The following is a 17,338-nucleotide window of genomic DNA, read 5'->3' as shown; positions in this document are numbered from 1 at the left end:
TTTAAACGATGTAATTTAATATTGTGGTTTCTAATTGTTTGGAACTCAGTTTAAAGGTTAACATTTTTGTTGAATACAATAATTTATAACTTTTATTGAAATTCGTAAAAAATACAATATCTTGCAAAAACGTAATTTTTGTAACTGAATACGTACACTGTTTTAGCGATTATGTATATACAAATTCTTGTGTGAAAGGGTCTCACCCAAGGATGTAATGGATTCTGGACCCTGTCCGAATCCGTGGATTTGAATCCTAAAATTTTAGATCCGACAGATCCATGTTGGGTCTGAATCCGTTTACAATTGACGAATCCGAATCGGGGTTTCAAAAAATTACCCGGACCCAAATTCGTGGATCCTTAAGACCCGTATTTATTAAAATAATACCTTTAGATATGACAGCCCCTAAACTATCTAAACTCTTTAAGCACTATACCAGTTTTCCTATTCTATCTATGACTTATAATTTATCAAGATTTTGCATGTAAGACTAAAATTTATTGATCTTCAACCAGTACGTAATTAACTCAAAATTAACAATTCTTACTTATTTTTGTTGGTTGTTTTATTGTAAATATTTTTTTGTTATTTTAATGACTATAACTTGTGGGTTTTATACATGTTCTGTAAAATAAAGTATTGAAGTTTATTAACTTACAAGAACTAGATTATAATTTGTCTAATGGATATATTATTATTACGTTTTTATTCATTGCGTCCTAATATTATCATTGATGTTTTATTATTTATTTATGCTTTATAGTTTATAGAAGTAATCACTTTTTTTTCATAGAAATTTAACTTGAATAATCTTATTATGGATGGTAGATTGTGTAGTTATATACTTATATATGTTATCATCATATTTCAATGAATATAACTTTATCGCAATCTCGATATGATGCAAAAATTTAATCAAACATGCAAAAATAAGTTGGATCCATTTTAGACCCGGAATCGATATTAGATCCGTAATATCCATGGATCCGGATTTGGGTCTTCAAAATTTAGACATGCGGATCCAGATCCGGATCTCCCATATAAAACCGGATTTGTGTCCGTGTCCATCTGGATCCGATCCAGATCCGACTCTTTGCCATCCCTAATTTCACCGTAAGACATTATTTATACATGAGTTGAATAGTCCAATCCATTCATTATTCGCAAATGAAATTTTTTATTTTGAATTGTATTACCTAGATACGATCCTCCTCTAGGGAGTTTGACCTGATAAAAAGTCAGACGATTGATTATTGAACTCAACTAAGTAATGGAGGAAATAGGAGAAGAAACCCAACTCCTTCTAATAGGCACCGCCATACCCAGCACCACCACCATCGACAGCCGCCGGAGAATATGCAGTGCTGGTTGCGATCGTCCGGTGAATGTTTGTTTGTGCGACAAAATGCCAAGGCAGCCAATTTCAACCACAACCCAACTTGTAATTTTGCAACATCCTCACGAGCTCCGGCAAAAGCTTGCTACTGTTCCACTTCTGAAAAAATGTCTCATGAATTGCGAAATTATTGTCGGTCGGAAACTTCGAGAAGGATCTAGTCCCCTTCTTGATTCTCTTTACCATGAATTTAATGATTCAGTTCAACCCACCAAATCTCGTCGTGCCTTCTTTCTTTTCCCAGGTATTCTTCTGTAATTTCGTTTATTTTTTTTTCATTTTAGGGAGATTGATTGATGTTTTATTTGAATTTTATGAAGTACGTTTCTGCTATAATTAGTTTGTGATTCGGTATTGTCTGATGTGCCATTGTCTGTTGACACTTATTTTGTGCTTCATATTAACCCTAATTTGTGCATATTGAAGATTGCATCTTTGCGGAATGCTGAGCTTGATTGTAGTGCTCGTATGGTATTGATTATGGAGGAGTAATTTTAAAAACCCACTCAAAATTTATCTTTAATGATTTCATATACAAATCATTTAGGTTGTGTTTAAGAACAACTATTTCATTTCAAATTTATAATTCAATTGTGAAAATATAAATGAAAGGATTTGACAAATGACAAGTGTTGGGTAGTCATTATCAAATTCTAAACTTTCACTCTTTTAAAACAACCTTGGAATCTATTCAAATTCAAATTTGAATTTTTTTGATTTGCCACACTAAATTTGGGCCAATTTTAGATTTCCAGATGATTCTCAAACATTAAATAGCAAATTCCACAAAAATTATGAAGTTGATCAAATCAAGAGGGCTTTGTATTTTGTGTGAAGTTGCTGTCAATGTCCATTATCAAGGATCAATCAGATTACAATTGAAACTAAGATAATTACCTAGAGCGCCTTATGTTTTGGATTGAAAGACTATTCTTACTTGAGAAACTGGTTGAGGATCACAATTGGTTCCAAAAGCATCACCTTTGTTTGCCCCCTTTAATAGGTACTGAATTGGTGCCTTCAATGGATATCAGTGAGTTGAAATCATCATCGAACAGTGCGTGCGTAGGTGGACTAGTTTTGATTGTATTTGATGGCACTTGGAAGCATGCTAAGGAAATGATGTATGCAAGTTTCCCATTTTTGTCAAAATTTGCAACTTGCATATGTTTTGCGTGTGATCCTGAGGTTGGTGGTGGGACCATCTATGATTCCGATCTCACTCTGAAGAAGGAACCCTATAAAGGATGTATGAGTACCATTGAAGCTGTTGCTCGAGCTCTGAGAGTTCTGGAGCCTTTTGGGGTTGAAATTGAAGCACAGCTGGTAGAGGTTTTGAAGTCAATGGTACGTCTACAATCATGCTACTTAAAGCCTATGGTGCCGCGGCCAAAGTTATTAAAGAAGCGTATGGAGCAGAAGAAAAATATTAGCAGGTCAATGAATATTGATTACTAGGCAAAAATTAAGATTCTGGTTGTACTTAGAAAGTACTTCTTTAGAATACACTTGATAAGCTCTTATTTGTGCTGGATACTTGCAGACAATGACATTTAAGTAAGATATCAAATGAACAAAATATATCAATGGTACGATGTAGGAAATTACAAATTAATATTGTTAGATAGAAAGTTGATTTTTGTAATTGTAGTATATTATGATAGAAAGGTTAGAGACTCTACTAGATATTTGATGAAGCACTTAATTAGTTTCTTATTTCTTTCATTGTATTACACAGGTAACCAACTATTTATAGCCTACTCTATGTCGGTGTACAAGCATTCCCCAATGTCAATGGGGGTATTTAGCAAACAGCTGATAGCTGATTAGAGCAGTTGATTTGACTAGCTGATTAGTTAGGAGTTTTGTAAAAATTTAGCTGATAGCTAAAACCTGATTTATGTAAATAAGGACATGATAAATTTATTGTTAAGGTTATAAATTACTATTTGTTTATAGTATTTTTAAGTTAATACTAATTGACAATATATTAATAAGCTTATAAAAGTATAATTATAAATTACATTCTTAGTTAAAATTATGTTATAGTCAATAGACCTAACTCAAAGCACTCTTAGCTAAAAATCATGATTAGTATATATAACAAGAAGAAAAAAAGAAGAAGCTGGTATGGTATAAGCCAAGAGATGAGAGAGATGTTAGCTATACTGGATATGGGTTATGAGAAGTGTAAAAAGAAGAATAATGAAAGGGTTAAGTTATCTATTTGCATAAAAATAGTAACCAGCTATTCGAACACGCTCTAAAATGCAGCGAGTTCTAATTTAGCTTATTAATATCAATCAGCTCTCTTAACAAGCTCTTTTACCAAACACTAGTTTTAGCTTGTTTGACCAATAAACCAACTGATAGCATCAATCAACTGAAAATCCTCCAATCCATTGATTTACCAAACACCCTTATTATTATCTTTTTTATGTTTCTAATCTTTTCTAGAGTTTCGCTAACACACACTAGGATATGACCTTACTCTACATAGTTTTAGGCTACTTACTCTAAATATCTAAATGTATACCATTTATATTACTTTTCTAGATTTATCTAAGATTTTTCACATCATTCTAACATTGCCCCATGTTTTCATTTATTCTTCATGCATTAACCTTCACTTTCCCCAAAGGCTCAACACAACAAAACAACATCAAATCATACAAGTTGTACATAAATTGAAGTTACAGTTGAAAATTTTGATAGCTCGGACTTGAATAAAATCAATTAGTCCAGTAATAATTAAATCAAACATAATTAAAGTGTACACAATTACTAAGTCAACCTCTTCCAAAAGATAAAAAGCTTGTGTTCTTCGGAAATGAGAAATGTAGCTGATGTTAAAGCTTTAGAGGGTGAGACTCCATCTAATTACATAATCCCTTCCAAAATTTTATTCACTTTTTGTTCATTTTCTGCTCGCTATCCTTAGCTCTGGCCTATGTACTAGCCATCATGCCAATATTGACATTAATATTATTAAAAATTTTCCCGAAATTGCTTGTAGCATCATGGAGACAAGAAACCAATTTATCATTTCTTTGAAATATTTTCTTTCCCTTCAATTTTTTGAACTTGGATTTTTTTGATGTTGAGTTATGGTTCTCTTGTTTAATTGAATGCTTTTGGAATTATACTGAGTGAGTAGTCGACTAAGTTCTTGAATCCGCATCATCCTCCTCATCAATATCTTAAAAGGTTTCCACCTTTTATCTTCACATTCTTCTAATGTTGGTGTGGGCTTGTCAAATGGTTATGCAACTTATGTATAACCTTAGACACAGCTCCACAAATTGCATTTGCGACTCACAGCTCTTCACTCCTTATAAAAAGTGAACAATTTATCTAATTTTTAACAGTGAGTTAAAGTGTATAAAAATATGGCAACAATCTCTTCAAGAGACATCGTAGTGTTTTTCATCCGAGTATGGCCTCCAATCTTCTTAAGTGTCTCACAAATAACGTTTGTCTTTTAACTCGAAATTCACCTTTGCTATGCACATCATTTTCTTGTATTAAGTGATGCATAAATTTTAAGCACAATAATTTTTTATCTCTTTCAATTTGGATCACTTGAACACCCCTAATCGTAGCAACACTCGTCATATATCAGACCCAATTCATAATAAGGACTACAACAACATTTATTGCTAAAGTTATTTTAGACTTCTTTTCCTTTTAAGGATTGCATAATTTGATCCATATGACAATCAATAAAAAGCTATACAACAAAAATTATACTCAAAATCAAAATCAAACTAAAAAAAAATATAAACATTCTAAACAAGCAAAAATTATCAAGCCTACAACAAGCAATCCCAAAGTCCCTACAACCCATAACGTTCACTTGAACATAACAACAAGAACATTTACTCGATCAACAGTAAAGAGAAATCAATTTTAAAAATCCTAAAAAATGTAATCTTCATCATAAATGAAGATCGTATGAGATACAGAAGCTACATGAGCTGACTTATATTCTAAGTGAAAGTATTCGCAGACACAAACCTTTGCTTGGAAGACGGGAAGTTGGTCTTGCATCAGCTGAAACCTATGTTGCACTTTGGGCTACAAAAGTCTGATTTGGCTTTATAACAAAGTATATGGTGACAATTGCCTAGTTCCTAGTGCAAGAAATTTTTTAAAACTAGAATGATAAATGGAAGTAATCATGGATTACAAAGAGGAGATGTTGACATACATAAAATAAGACAGTAAAAGCAGAAAATTCATAAGTTCTTAAATTTTGATTCTTCGTTATTGAGTAAAATACATGGAAACGAAACAGAGAAGAACAACATAATTTTTATGAAGAGAGAACGAAAGTTGAAAATCATACTGTGTTGATGACAATTGTTGAAACAGTTTGCATTGATCAGAAAATGCATTGTGATTCTTTAATCAATATGTGCTTAGCTTTGTTATTCTTCCTTTAGTACAGAATCAACCTTTAATGTCTTAGAAAGAGAAAGAGTTTAGGAGGAGATTTTATTATGATTAAAACTAAAAAATACAACACCCAAGAGGGAGATTAGACAACCTATTTATACAACATAGGTTGAGAAAAACAGCTAATACAGAAAACTAACAAACTAGCTTTTAACAAACTAACTAACTTGAAAACTAACTAACTAACTTGTAACAAACCAACTGATTTGCTACTATAGGGCAGTGCATTGTTGTTTGTTGAGCACAAACAGATCCTGAGAAGGAAAAATGAGATCATTGAGGTCCATGATAACCAATACCCCCCTCAAGCTAGGGTTGGTAGTATCTACCAAGCCTAGATTGGACAAGAGTTGTTTGAAATGAGGAGAAGGTAAGGCTTTTGTAAATAGATCAGCAAGTTGTGACTTAGTGGGGAGATAAGTCAACTGAATTAAGCCTTCCAATACCTTATCCCTTGTGAAGTGGCAATCTACTTCAATGTGTTTTGTCCGATCATGAAAAACTGGATTCTTGGCAATGTATATGGCTGATTGATTATCACAATGTAGAGTGATAGGCTTTAGGGTAGAAACCCCTAGTTCTTCAAGCAATCGAACCAACCAAGTGAGCTCACTTGCTGCAGAGGCCATGGCCCTGTACTCAGATTCAGAGGAAGATCTAGAAACAATGGCCTGCTTTTTGCTTTTCCATGAGATTGGAGAATGACCTAGTAGAACCAAATAACCTGTGACTGATCTTCTAGTATTTGGACATGCAGCCCAATCTGCATCTGAGTAGGCTTGTAGTGTCAATTTAGAAGTCCCATTCAGTAGTATGCCCTGATTTACAGTACCAGAAACACATTGTAAAACATGTTTCAGGGCAACAAGATGTGGTGCTCGAGGGTGCTGCATAAACTGACTTAGAGTTTGTATGGCAAAGCTTAAGTCTGGCCTTGTATTAGTAAGAAAGTTGAGTTTGCCAATTAGAGACCTATAATGAGAAGTATCTGGTATGGGGTCTCCTTCATTAGTATGTAATTTGAGGTTAATAGGCAAAGGTGTGGGAGAGGTTTTCTTGAGGTCAAAACCACTGAAGGCAAGGAGCTCTTTTGCAAATTTGCTTTGTGACAAAACAAAACCCTGTGTAGTTTTGGTAACTTCCATGCCAAGGAAGAAATGTAGGTGTCCTAAATCTTTAATGCTGAAAATCGAATGAAGATGCTGCTTAAGAGCTTTAATGGAACTTGGATCAGTACTTGTGAGCACAATATCATCTACATATACTGCAGCAATTGTAATTTGATTTGCTGATCTTTTTATGAACAGGGAGTAATCTGACTTAGACTGAATGAAACCTTGAGATTCCAGCTCAGTCACAAGCTTGGCAAACCATTGTCTTGAGGCTTGTTTCAAACCATATATAGATTTCTTCAACTTGCAGACTTTGTGATCAGGATTAGGTATACCTTTGGGCATTTGCATATATACTTCTTCATGTAAATCCCCATGTAAGAAAGCATTATTCACATCCAATTGATAAACAGGCCAATTGTGGTGTGAAGCTATAGCCAAGATGCATCTTAGAGTAGGCATCTTGATGACCGGTGAAAAGGTCTCATCAAAATCTATTCCAGGCTTTTGTGTATAACCCTTGCCACTAATCTGGCCTTATATCTTTCTATTTCTCCATTGGATTTGAGTTTTATTTTGTATACCCATTTGCAGCTGACTGCTTTCTTTCCTTTAGGGAGAGAAACTTCTTCCCAAGTATTATTATCCTTTAGTGCCTGTATCTCTTTATCCATGGCTTCTATCCATTGTGTGTCAAGAACAGCCTTCTCATAAGTCTCTGGCTCATGTATATTAACCGGATCAGGAACAACAGAAACCAAGTTACACCAATGCTGCGTAGTTAGATGACAGTGATAATCCTGCAGATAAGAAGGTGGTTTTATGACCCTTGTTGAATGTCTTACAAGACTTTGAGGTTGATTAAGTTTTATTGAAGGTGAATGAGTTGTGGATGAAGTACTTGAAGTATTAGACTGCTCAGTATTATTAGGTGTGAAAGAAGAGATATCAACTGTAGTTGATGAATCAGTATGAGAAGTGTCATTAGTGGAGTACACATCAGGAATGTCGAAATGAGAGATATGTGTGAGGGGAGTAGATACTGGAAGATATAAATGAGAAAAAGAGGAAGAAGAGGAAAGAGATTTTAAATGATAAGGAAAGTGGAATTCATGAAAGATCGCATCCCTGGAAATATGTATTTGATGGGATTGTAAATCAAGAAGTTTGTATCCCTTTTGTCCAATAGCATATCCTAGGAAAACACAGGGGAGGGCTCTCGGATTAAATTTTGGTCTGTGTTGTTTTTGTGTTGTCATGTAACATAGGCAACCAAAAGTTTTAAGGGAAGAGAGATCAGGAGCCTTATGATAAAGCAGTTGATAGGGTGTTTGAAAATTTATGGGTTTCAAAGGCATTCTATTTATAAGGTATGTTGCACAGATTAATGATTCACCCCAATATTGGATTGGAAGTTTGGCTTGAAAATGTAATGCTCTGGCTATTTCAAGGATGTGTCTATGTTTCCTCTCAACTACACCATTTTGTTGAGGAGTGTCAACACAACTAGTTTCATGTATAATCCCTTTATTGAGTAATAACTGTTTCATTGGTCCTTCACATACTTCAAGTGCATTATCTGATCTAACTCTCTGAACTTTACTGGCAAATTGAGTTTCTATAAGTAGGAAAAACTGATTCATAACAGATACCACATCAGATTTGTATTTGATTAAATGTGTCCAGGTATATCTTGAGTAATCATCAACTATGGTTACAAATTGATTACAATTATTGTGTGTTTTACTCCTATAAGGACCCCACAAGTCTATATGTAACAATTGAAAGACTCTAGTAGACTTTATTGAACTTGTAGGAAAAGAAAGTCTTGTTTGCTTAGCAAGAGGACAGATTTGACAGAATTGATTCTGTACAAAATCAGTTACAGAACAATCAGGAACAACATGTTTAAGCTGTGAAAAAGGAATATGTCCTAATCGTAGGTGCCATAAATTGGCTTTATTGATACGAGAAGTACAAGTAGAAGCATTTGCACTAAGTAATCTGGGAGGTGAAGGTGGAGGCAGAGAATGCTTGAATTGATATAACCCTGCAGCAAGGTTACCAAGAAGAGTTGGAGGCCCTTTCAAGGAGTGCTCCTGAATGAAACATGCTGTGTTAGTGAAAAATATTGTGGAGGAAAGATCTAAGCATAACCTGTTTACAGAAAGGAGATTGAATTGAAAAGCAGGAGCATGTAAAACATTATGTAAAGTAATATTTGAATTTAGGAGGACAGTGCCAATGTGACTTATTTGAATTCTTTTACCATCAGGAATGATGATAGATCCAGAAAAGGGTTTAGAAGCAGTAAAGAAACGTAGATCATTGCATATGTGATCTGTAGCTCCACTATCAATTATCCAATGAGATGTGGAACAGGAAAGTAAACAGATATTACCTGCTAGATTTGCCTGAGAGGTAATCTCAGGATCATCATTAGATCCAGTAATGGGAGGAGCAGATTTTTGGTTGTTTAAAACCTCCAGAAGATAGTTGTATTGATCAATGCTAATACTGGGAGTAGAGGAAGTAGAATCAGCAGTTGAGGAAGTAGAACCTGAAGAACTTTGAACTAAGGCAGCAATCCTTTTATCCTTGAAACCTTTAAAACCAGGGGGATAACCATGAACCTTGAAGCAGCGTTCATAGCTATGACCTGAAACCTTGCAATGAGAACAATAGTAAGAGGAGGGTGTTCTCTTTGTATTATTTCCAGGAGTAATTGTTGGAGGTATGTATGATCTGTCAGAATTAAAATGGGGCCTGTAGTTTGGAGCTTTGTAAGATTGATTATAAGGCTTGTTATGAGTAATGGCAAAAGCTAAGGGGTCTTGTATAGTAGCACCTTGAGCGATTTCTTTATGAGTCTCTTCCTGAGCAAATAGCCTATATGCTTCAGATAGATGTGGTAAAACCTTCATCATTAATATATTGCTCCTAATACCTGAGAACTGATCTTGAAGCTTCATCATAAACTTGATAAGCTTTCTGTTTTGGTGCTGTGTAGCAATTCGACCAGTGAGATTGCAAGTGCATTTGTTGCAGACACAAGTTGGAGCAGGATCCACAGTGTTGAGATCATCCCAAAGAACTTTGAATTTAGTGTAGAAATCAAGAATACTAAGAGTGCCTTGAGTAACCTCAGCCAATTGTCTCTCCAAATTAAAAATTTTAGTATGAGAGGTATATGCAAACCTCTCCTCAAGATCAGTCCACATTTCCGAAGCAATGCTGAAGGACATAACACTTTCTGCAATCCTAGGGTCAAGGTTAAAAATAATCCATGACATAATCATGTCATTACATCTAGTCCATGGAGAAAAATTAGGATCTGTGGGTGGGGGTTGAGGGAGGGTGCCATGAAGAAAATCCAGTTTATTTCTTGTAGAAAAGGCCATGAGAATGCATTTCTTCCAGTTGGTAAAACCAGTGCCATTGAATTTAGTGGAAACAAGAAGGTGAGGGGTGTAATCTGAAGGGTGAATATAGTATATGCTAGAAGGATCATTATTAGGGAGCAATTTAGTAGGATTGGGAGGGGCTGTTTCTGTTCCCATTTATGAGATTGAAGAGGGAAGAAAGAACAGAGAAAAGAAAAAAAAAATGAAAGGGAAAGATCAAAGAAACAAACAAAGAATCAAACAGAAACAAGTAGAAAAAGAAAGAAGAAAGAAAAGAAAGAAAGAAAAAAAAAGAGGGTAATAGCACAATAATGCTGCAGAACCTGGAGGAAGCAAAAAAAAAGAACTCTGAGAGGCTGAAGCAGGAATTCGGATGAACAGATTGAAAAAAAAAATATTCAGGTGCGTGATCGTTTTGCTCTTGATACCATGTTGAAACAGTTTGCATTGATCAGAAAATGCATTGTGATTCTTTAATCAATATGTGCTTAGCTTTGTTATTCTTCCTTTAGTACATAATCAACCTTTAATGTCTTAGAAAGAGAAAGAGTTTAGGAGGAGATTTTATTATGATTAAAACTAAAAAATACAACACCCAAGAGGGAGATTAGACAACCTATTTATACAACATAGGTTGAGAAAAACAGCTAATACAGAAAACTAACAAACTAGCTTTTAACAAACTAACTAACTTGAAAACTAACTAACTAACTTGTAACAAACCAACTGATTTGCTATTATAGGGCAGTGCATTGTTGTTTGTTGAGCACAAACAGATCCTGAGAAGGAAAAATGAGATCATTGAGGTCCATGATAACCAATAACAATGTTATTGGAGGACGGGACTTCAAATTTCCACCATTGAAGAGCTTTGTTGAAGAAATATCGTGAGAGTTCAGAGAAAAGAGAGAAGAAAGTAGACAGGAAAAAGAAAGAAAGGGAATCTATTTCTCCTCACAAATACCGGTAACATAATAAGAATATCAATTACCCCGAAGAAACAGATTGGGTTAGCCCAATAATATACCTACAGAAAATGTGTGGTAATGGTAACTGAATCCCTTACTTGGTATCAAAATGCCCATAAGAAACACCCCTAAACGTTATTGCATTATGCTTTAACTAACAAAAATATGTTTGTGAATTGTGGATTTTGTGAAGTCGCTCTACCATCATGCAAACACGCAAGTTTCTATTTTGAAGTCTGATTTTTATTCTTTTGTAGTTTTATTGTTGTATGTTGACAAATTATTAGCTTCTTGTTAATCAATGAATAAATAGTTTGATAATGTTTTTGATAATTTATAGTTGAAGTGCAGAACTCACTTTGCATTCTGCATCTGTCATTGCGTGCATATTTTGATCACTATGCTTCGTTTGATCCCACTATGCTTCATTTCTTTAAATCAATATATGTTGACCCATAAACTTGTTATTATATATTTTAATTTCTTTTTAATTTTATCAACATAATTTATTCTTTCTTTTTATTTATTACAAAATATTCACATTTTTGTTAAATAATACTTTATTTCCTTTGATGCAAAATCAAAAGGAACGAAGTAGTGCTCAGTCCTTCCCCTTATATTTGTTGGAAATACATATTTGGGAATACCAAAAAAAGAAATGTGATGTTTTATTGGAGAGTGAAAGGAATGTGTGAATCAAATTAAAAGATAAATTAAATATGTGGATGAGAATTAAGGAAAACACAAATTTTCAAATGAGACGATCTCACGGTGAGATACGGTGAGATAATTTCTATTGAACTGGCTCAATATACATTTAATGTCCTAAAGTGATCATTTATAACCTTAAAGTAATCACTTACGGTTTTAAAGTGAACACTTATAGTCCTTGAGTAATCACTTATTTATCTTAAAGTAATCACTCACAATTTTAATGTGATTAATTAAAAAAATAGGGTAAGCATATGGGCTCGTCTCAAGGTGAGACGGCCTCATACAAGACTTGCTAGAAGAAAAGCTTGAGTTATGACCAAAAATTAGAGGACGAACCAAATTGAAAAATGTAGCGAGACCTACAAGGGGGAGGGGTAGTTCTTTATACATGACATGAGTAGTAATTAATAAATAATTTTGTGGGTTAGTATAGTTGTTGAGAGCTTTGCTTTTCATTCTTATCATAAAAGTTTGATTCTCACTAATAATAGAAAAAATTAATTTTGTTTTCCACCTTTAGCTAACCTCTAAAACTAAAAAAGAAACTCTAAAATAGTTATTAACCAAAAAAACAATTACCTAGAATAATCCAATATTTTTATGATTTTTTTACGATAATTCCACCTATTGATTAACCATGAATAATCTCAACTTTAGGTGGTACTTTTGTACAGTAAACTTGGGTAACCCGATGACCTGTTATAATAGGTCATTCGCCAAAAAAATAAATTGAAAATTAATGTAAAATTAGAGAAAATTTTTTAAAATTAACATAAAAATTCTGAATATTAAAAATTCAGAATTTTTTTCCAATACTCTTAACGTTTTTTTAACATTTTTTAAATAAATTGAAAATTAATGTAAAATTAGAGAAAATTTTTGAAAATTAACATAAAAATTCTGAATATTATAAAATCAGAATTTTTTTTCCAATACTCTTAACGTTTTTTTCAATATTTTTTAATTTTTTTTTTTTTAAATAAAACTTGTTATCAGGTTAAAATTCAAGACCATATTTACTCGAATGATTGCAAATATTCAAGGAAGGGGCCCAGCTATATACTTTTATTGTTTTTCACATTCCTGGGACAAGACTGTGGATTGAACTTCAAATTGTATTGATTGTAACGTGTAAATAAACATTAATTATTTAATTATACTTCTATATGATACTCTTGTCAAGTTCAAGTGAGGGATCTGTCTTGCTTGGCAATTTACTCAATGTTACTTAGAGGTGATCAAACACCGGGCCGGGTCGGGTTTGGGCCGGGCCGGGCCAAAGTGCGGGCCAAAAAGTTCTTGTCCAAACCCGGGCTTGCGGGCTTTTGCGTGCCTATGTTATATATTATTTATATATATTATGTAAAATTTAAATAACTTTATAATTTTTAAATTTTTATGTAAAATTTATTTATCCAATCTAAAAGGTACTATTATGAAGTATTGAAAATCTAAAGAGATTGAAGCAGCCAATATAAATGACAAACTCATGGTCCCTGCCTCCCTCCTGCTGCTTGCAGTGTTATACCAAACAATTTCTTCTATTTTTTTATTTTAAATTAATTTTAAGATAACCATGATTATTTCACCATAACTTAAAGCACTCATCAATAATGCTTTAAATTAAAAACTCTCATTTTTTTATTTAATAATTTCTAATCAATCACCGTGATTTGTAAATAACCAAAAAAATAAAAATATAAAACTAAAATAAATAAAACCAAAAAAGACAAAGAAATTCACAAAACTACAAATACAATTGTTGCATATTATACATAATTTAAAACACAAATTAAAAATAATTGAAATAATCAAATACAATTGTTACATATTATACATAATATAAAACAAATTTAAAATGCAAATCATGAACACACACTTTTTCGGGCCAAGCCGGCCCGCGGGCCAAACACCAAATCCTAAATCCGTCCCCAAAAAATCGGGCCACTTATTTTCTATCCAAACCCGCCCATCGGGCCATATTTTGACACCCAAACCCTCACTTTTTCGGGGCGGGTTGGACCGGGCCGCCCATGATCACCTCTGATGTTACTGTACAAGATTTTAGAAAAAAAAATTAATTAAATTCTTATTTTATTTGAATTTTTATTAAATTTCAAAGACGAATTATTTTAGAATTTTATTATTTTGCTTTTTTACAATATAATGGTGTAGATAAATGAAAGTGGACGACTTACTTGTATGATGATTAATAATATTCTTACATCAGGGTGTCTTTTTCTATCATCTTTAGTTACATTATGACAAATATTGGGTTAGTTTATTAGTCGTAGATTTTTCCTTTTATTTTTTTTTGGATAAAAATTCAATTATATATAACTATCAATAAAGAAGATTAATTCTAGAACCATCCATAAAAATATTAATTCAAGACAAAGTTAAGTAATATAGGACGCTTTTTAATAATTAGATAGGGGACACAAAATTGTTTCGCCCCTAGTTTTACTAATGTTTTAGCTGGGCTCAAGTTCATTACATAGTAGAATAATCAAATCGTCTTAATTATTTTACTAGTCACAAAACTTAAAATTAACCTGAATATTAATTTTTTTCCAATTACGTCAACCCTTTTCAAATTCGATGGTACAATTACAAATTAATTCATAATAAAATGATTAAAAGTCCATTGCACAAAATGGTAATCACTAATCACTAAAAAAATTCTAATTTTCTTGCAAGTTGTTGCATTATGGAAGGAAGGTGCAAGGAAACCAAACTAAATTAAGCAAGTCAAATGAATTGAACTCCAATCCAAATACCTGGCCAATTCCAATAAACGGTAAAGATGAAACAATGCCCTCCAATTTTGTACTCCTTTTGTCCATGACATTTATTATAATATACCTACAAAATTTGAACATACCAAGTAAATGGAAAATTTGAAGAAAATAAGCATATTTTGATAAAAAGAATTTCTCAAAATAAGGTGTGAGAAAACTTATTTCCTAAAATAAGTGGCTCCCAATTCAATTTTAAGATTTGGTTGTGTTCGCTGTTAGTAACAACGGACTATTACTTAAGTTGAGTCAATTAACGTAAGCAAAGAATTGCCCGCTCACACCGGGCGATTCTTTGGCTGACTTTTATTGACTCTACTTAAGTAATGGTCCACTGTTACTAACAGCGGGTCATATACGAACAAAAGATCCGATTAAGGTATAAGGAAAAACAATCGTCCGTTAGTAACAGCGGATCATTAACATCCAAGTCAACAGCGGTCAAAAAAGTCAACCTAATTGCCCCATATTAGTAAGAGGAGATGATTGATTGGCTAATTTTTTTTGAATTAATTTTAGTAATTATCCGTTATTAATCTGTTACTAACAGCAAACAAACTCTATACTTTAGAAATGGGCCGAAGCAAAGCCATATTAATGTAAGGAGTGCTTGTCTTGGTGGATCTAGTAGTTAATTTTTGCATTTAATTATCTGGATGTGTTAAGTTTGGCTGCTTTAGACCATGAGTGTTGAATTGGTCATTCTTGAAGCAGTACTTTGACCATGTCTAATGCCTATTGTCCAACTCATTGAATTTAAACATATATGTATAAAATACATATATAACTCACAATTTTTTAAATGAAACAGTTTTATGATATAATTCTTTTTATTGATTTGGTTTAATGTATATTTATATTTTTAAAGGAATCACTTATAATTTTAAAGTGATTAATTAAAAAATGGGTTAATTGTATGAATATGTGACTACGTTTATGGTAAGACATATTCATAGAAGACTTGTTGCATATAATTTTATACTTCCTTCAATTTTTTTACTTGCATCCAAATCAACTTTTATATTGTTTATTATTTATGTTATTTTACATATTAAAGTTATACGAGAAAAAACACAGTCATATAGGATTTTGTTTTATTTGTCCCTTGAGATATTTTCATAATATAAAATTTTTATAATTTTAGATATAAATGATCCGACAAACATATTAAATTACGTAAAAAGTATATGGGTGCATTTAAAAAAAATCAAAGGAAGTATTATTTTATAAATAATAATAAAATAATAACTACTATTATTTCATAAATTCTCTCGGTCAAACTTGATCATGCTTACTTTACAACATCTTAAAAAGGACGAGATAGCAAATAGTATACGTCTTTAGATTTGTATCATCAATCATGCATACTTTGATACATTAACAACTGGGATTATACTCCTAATTAAATGTTTTTATTTACATGGATGGAAGTTGGTAAATAAATTGACTTTTTTTATTCGAAATTAGGATTGACAAATAAAAATAAATTTCTATTATAATTTTATCATTCTTAAATTAAGAAAGTTCAAAAACTATTCTAGAGCATACTCCCATTTGACCTAGCGCAGTCCCATGAAATAATGTCATAAAATTATGAAAGTATAGGGTCAAATTGAATTGTGCAAAAATGGAAACTTTGACTTGAATATAAAAGATGACCTAACTCGAGAAATTCGTTATAAAACGGGTCGGTTGGATTAGACCCGCTAAGTTCTTGCAACTGTTATAAAAAAAGGAGGTAAAACTTCTTTTATGCGCGCACAAACAAATATTTCTTTATTTAACATGCTTTTTATTTTGGTACTACTAATTTTTTAAATTATTGTATAATTTTGAGTCATTTGAACATCTTTTTGTAGTATGAAGCATTTTTAAGTTTTTGAATGTTTTTATGTTGAATATTATTATTTGATCGTCTAAAAATTATGTTGCTATTTCATTGTAGATAGTAAATAATTTTTTTTATTTGATGATATAATAAGAATTGAGAAATCTCACAATTTTTTTAAGTTAACCGGGAAATCTCAAAATATAAAAGAAAAACAAATTATAAAAATGATGGACCTATAGCATAATGCAGTGATTTACTATTAAATCATGGTTATTTACCTGGTGAAGCTTCTAATGAAAACATTTACATCAACATGATGGGCAGGTGCAATAAATGGACCCCCTATTGTTTTGTATTATTGATATTTTAACTATTTTATAAAAAATAATAATAAAGCAATTAGTTTCTTCTTGTTTATTTTTTGGCCCCAAAGCGAAATATAATATCAACCTTGTATATGAAAATTAACTCATCTAACATAGCAAAAAAAATAAATTATATCTAAATTTTATTCAAGTTAATACTCACTCCTATTCACACTACTTGTCCCATTTAGCTTTCACACCTACGAAGGCAATATTTTCACCTTTAATTGTGCATGATTAAAATTATAAAAATTTGATATTAATAATCTTTTCATTGAGACGAATAAAA

At 32.3% G+C, this 17,338-nt stretch overlaps 1 protein-coding gene across 1 annotated transcript; it reads left to right on the top strand.

The window, feature by feature from the left end:
• The first annotated feature begins 1,096 nt into the window (after positions 1 to 1,096).
• Positions 1,097 to 3,594, top strand: LOC130813325 (tRNA-uridine aminocarboxypropyltransferase A). The gene is made up of 2 exons (XM_057679140.1): positions 1,097 to 1,643; positions 2,403 to 3,594. The coding sequence occupies exons 1-2, from the start codon at positions 1,274 to 1,276 to the stop codon at positions 2,855 to 2,857; spliced, it is 825 nt and encodes a 274-aa protein (XP_057535123.1). The 5' UTR covers positions 1,097 to 1,273; the 3' UTR covers positions 2,858 to 3,594.
• Positions 3,595 to 17,338: the final 13,744 nt, after the last annotated feature.

The sequence above is a fragment of the Amaranthus tricolor genome, chromosome 1, assembly GCF_026212465.1.
Source record: "Amaranthus tricolor cultivar Red isolate AtriRed21 chromosome 1, ASM2621246v1, whole genome shotgun sequence".
In the NCBI taxonomy this organism is placed as follows: Eukaryota; Viridiplantae; Streptophyta; class Magnoliopsida; order Caryophyllales; family Amaranthaceae; genus Amaranthus; species Amaranthus tricolor.
This window is presented reverse-complemented; position numbering and strand designations above follow the sequence as displayed.